The sequence below is a fragment of the Corylus avellana genome, chromosome ca6, assembly GCF_901000735.1.
Source record: "Corylus avellana chromosome ca6, CavTom2PMs-1.0".
NCBI lineage: Eukaryota > Viridiplantae > Streptophyta > Magnoliopsida > Fagales > Betulaceae > Corylus > Corylus avellana.
Window position 1 is genome coordinate 12,118,155 of NC_081546.1, and position 3,640 is coordinate 12,121,794.

At 42.8% G+C, this 3,640-nt stretch overlaps 1 protein-coding gene across 1 annotated transcript; it reads left to right on the forward strand.

The window, feature by feature from the left end:
- Window positions 1–707: 707 nt before the first annotated feature.
- Window positions 708–1,385, forward strand: LOC132185193 (uncharacterized). The gene has a single exon (XM_059598998.1). The coding sequence runs from the start codon at window positions 708–710 to the stop codon at window positions 1,383–1,385; it is 678 nt and encodes a 225-aa protein (XP_059454981.1).
- The last annotated feature ends 2,255 nt before the right edge of the window (window positions 1,386–3,640 follow it).

A 3,640-nucleotide genomic window follows, 5' to 3' on the forward strand; every position in this document is an offset into this window, starting at 1 on the left:
TTAACCTTTTAAATAATCTTTGTTCTAAAATTAATTAAACTCGGCCGATTCTTTTGTTTTAGATGGAATAATTTGCTTAAATAACTTTTTCATGACTTAAATTTCTTTCGCAAGTAACAAATGTCAATTTGTTTCACCACTAATTGATTAATTTAAAGAATATATTAAAAGAATGTCCCAGCTCTGAATTCGCAGAAACTAATGGGGACAATGGGCGGTGTAGACTTTGTGGTGGCGCTGCCTATTGTCCGTTGAGGCCATTAGGGAGAAATTGGAGATTTGTGGACATTTGGTTATTTCAATTTTTGAAGTTTGGTATTTCGGCGGCAGCAGATCTATCTGCTTGTGTATTATCTTTTTCTCTCTACTCGCGATCGCGACATAGATGAGAAGTATTAGTTTCTCATAATTCTTTCTTGTAATTATTGAGAGTATAGTGAGTGTTTTAACAGGAACTATGGCAGACGAACTGTCCAATCTTTAGGCAAACCTTTCCCTAGCAGATGAAGAAGGTGATGAGGTGGAGATTCAAGCGATTGATGTGGAAGGGGCAATCAAGTTCGGACAATCCTGTGTTGTGGGAAAATTGGTATCAGAGAGGATTGTAAGCAAGGAAACAATCAAAGCTACGCCCGTACGATGGTGGAGATTGAAGGGGACTTTCACCTTCAAAATTTGGGTGAAATTTTTTCCACATTGAATTCGAAATGGTTAGAGACAAGGTAAAAGTTTTAGAGGGTCGACCGTGGGTTTTCGAGAGTAATCTATTCTTGGTAGAAGACTTCGATGGGCACACTTCACCTTCGAAATTTACTTTTGACAAAGCTTCTTTTTGGGTGCGGATCATGAACTTACCCTTGGCTTATATGGGACGCGAGGTAGGTTTCAAACTCAGACCTGCGATCAGGACAGTGGAAAAGGTGGATACCGATAAGGATGGAATCGGATGGGGGGAGTTTTTACGAGTTAAGATCGTGATCGACCTCTACAAACCCCTCTCACGTGGACGCATGCTAAAGTTCGATGGGAAGTCGACTTTGATCGGTTTCAAATATGAGCGTATGCCTAAATTCTGTTATCATTGTGGGGTACTTTGTCATGGAGCAGAAGGGTGCCTGAAACGAAGTATGATGAGAAACCAGGAGATCCTTCAATTTGGCCCAGGGATGAGAGCCAGCTCACCAACCCGACGAACAGAAAAACACCAAGATATGCAAGTAGGTCATTCAGATTATACAAAGTCTGCTCAACCTGAACCAGGAGGATGGAAACACTATGATGATCATCTTGATAGGGGGGGTATAATGGCCGGAAAAGAAGGCATAAGGAAACCAGAAGGGCAGAACATAATGAAGGGGTATTTCGGGGAAGGCGACAATCTGTAACCCCAGATGGCAAAGACGAAAATCACGACAAAAATTTTGGAGAGAATTATGATGATATCTCTATGGAATCCCAGCATGACGTGATTGGTGGAGTCGTAGGAATTACGAAAGGCCGTTTTGAACAGCAGTCAACCAACCTTGATGGGGGGCGTATTCAACCCACAAATGGAATGAATCCCGGGGGAGTTAAAGGGGGAGCGTGCTCTGAAAGTTCAAATGGAAAAGGAATGAAATCTCCAACTGGAGTGCGGCTGGTTGGGCAGGGGATTGAAAGGGAGCCGTTATCACAACAGGGGCTGATCTTTAGTAGTCCTAGGGGCCCATATTCAGGCCCAGTCCTTGCAAATGTTGAGAAATCCATGAGGGGGCCCCAGGCGGGAAAAATGGCAGTAAAAAGAAAACATCGAGAGGAGGATTCACATCAGTTAGGGGACACGGTCTACCGGAAAAAAAAAATAGGAAGCGAAGATGTGGAATTATTATTAGTTCGAGGTAGTGGAGAAAACGAATTAAATATTGGTTCGGGATTGGCGGAGGCTGGAAAACAGCCCTGCTGACCGCAATGATTGCCTTAAGTTGGAACTGCCAGGGGCTTGGGAACTTCCAAACAGTTCATGAACTCCGCCGTATGGTGAAAGAAAAAAAGCCCAATTTGGTTTTTCTAATGGAAACCAAATTATGCAAAAATAAGATGGAGTTGATTCGGATGAAAGTGGGATTCGAAAACATGTTTGTGGTCGAGAGTGTGGGTCGTAGTGGAGGATTGGCACTTTTTTGCGAGGATGGTTGTGTCGTAGAAGTTCAAAACTATAGTCAACGACATATAAACGCCATAGTACACAATCGGACATTGGAGGTTGACTTGAAATTCATTAGCTTTTATGGCCATCCGGATGCCACAAAACGCCATGAGGCATGGTGCCTACTAAAAAGATTGTATTGGTGATTTTAATGAAGTTTTGATGAGTACAGAAAAGTTGGGGGGACAACTCCGACAAAATAATCTCATGCAAGATTTTCAAAACACTCTTGAGGTATGTGAATTATTTGATTTAGGTTTTGTGGGACCTAAATTTACCTGGAGTAACCGTCAAGAGGGCAGTGCCCTTATTAGAGAGTGGCTTGATAGGGGAGTAGCCAACCTTTCATGGAGAAACTTATTCCCGGACGCTTCAGTATATGTACAAGCAACTATATGTTCGGACCATGCACCTCTAGTCTTAACTCTCTCTCGGCTGCACGAACTTGGTGGAAGACGGTCCAGGTTTTTTTATGAGGCAAGCTGGGCCTTGGAAGCAGGTTGTCAAGAAGCCATAATCATGGCCTGGAATCACACACCAAACCATGATACAAGTTGGGCGTGTTTTAGTGCAAAGCTGGAGGGCTGTATACGCAATCTGAAAAGTTGGCGGAGGAATGTGGATGAAAGTGTGCCAGACTCTATATCTAAACTACAAGGGAGGCTTTTAAAGCTCCAAGGCAGGGAGGATATGTCGGCTCAACAGGCAACCAAAAATGTTCAGACAGAATTACAAGTATTACTTGATAAAGAGGAACTATGGTGGCCCACGTGCGAAAGAAGATTGGCACAAGATGGGTGACAAAAACACAAAATACTATCACGCATGTGCAAATGCAAAATGTAGACGTAGCCATGTGGGAATGATTTTCGACGAAAGGGGGCAGCTAAGTGAAAATCCGGCGGCGATAGAGGACGCTTTTGTCACTTATTTCACTACTCTTTTTTCCAAGGGACCGGCTAGTGACTTTAATCCATGCCTTACAGCCATTGGTAACCGTGTAATAGCCAGCATGAATTTAGAATTGATGAAAACCTTTTCTGTGGAGGAGATAGAAGTAGCTTTGTTCCAAATGGCGCCGCTCAAAGCCCCGGGACCGGATGGATTGAACGCATGTTTTTTTCAAAACAATTGGCTCATTATGGGGGAGGAGGTATGTCGTGCTATTATTGACATTTTGAATGTTGGTGTGATACCTCATGATTTGAATTTGACCCATGTCACCCTTATACACAAAATAAAAAACCCTCTATGGTCACAGAGTTTCGACCAATAAGCTTATGTAATGTCTTATATAAACTTATTTCTAAGGTCTTAGCAAACCATTTAAAAGGATTTTACCCAATATCATTACCCCTACCCAAAGTGCATTTATCCCGGGACGACTCATTTCGGATAATGCACTCGCGGCCTATGAAACACTTCATACTATGAATATGGGGATGAGGGGGAAGA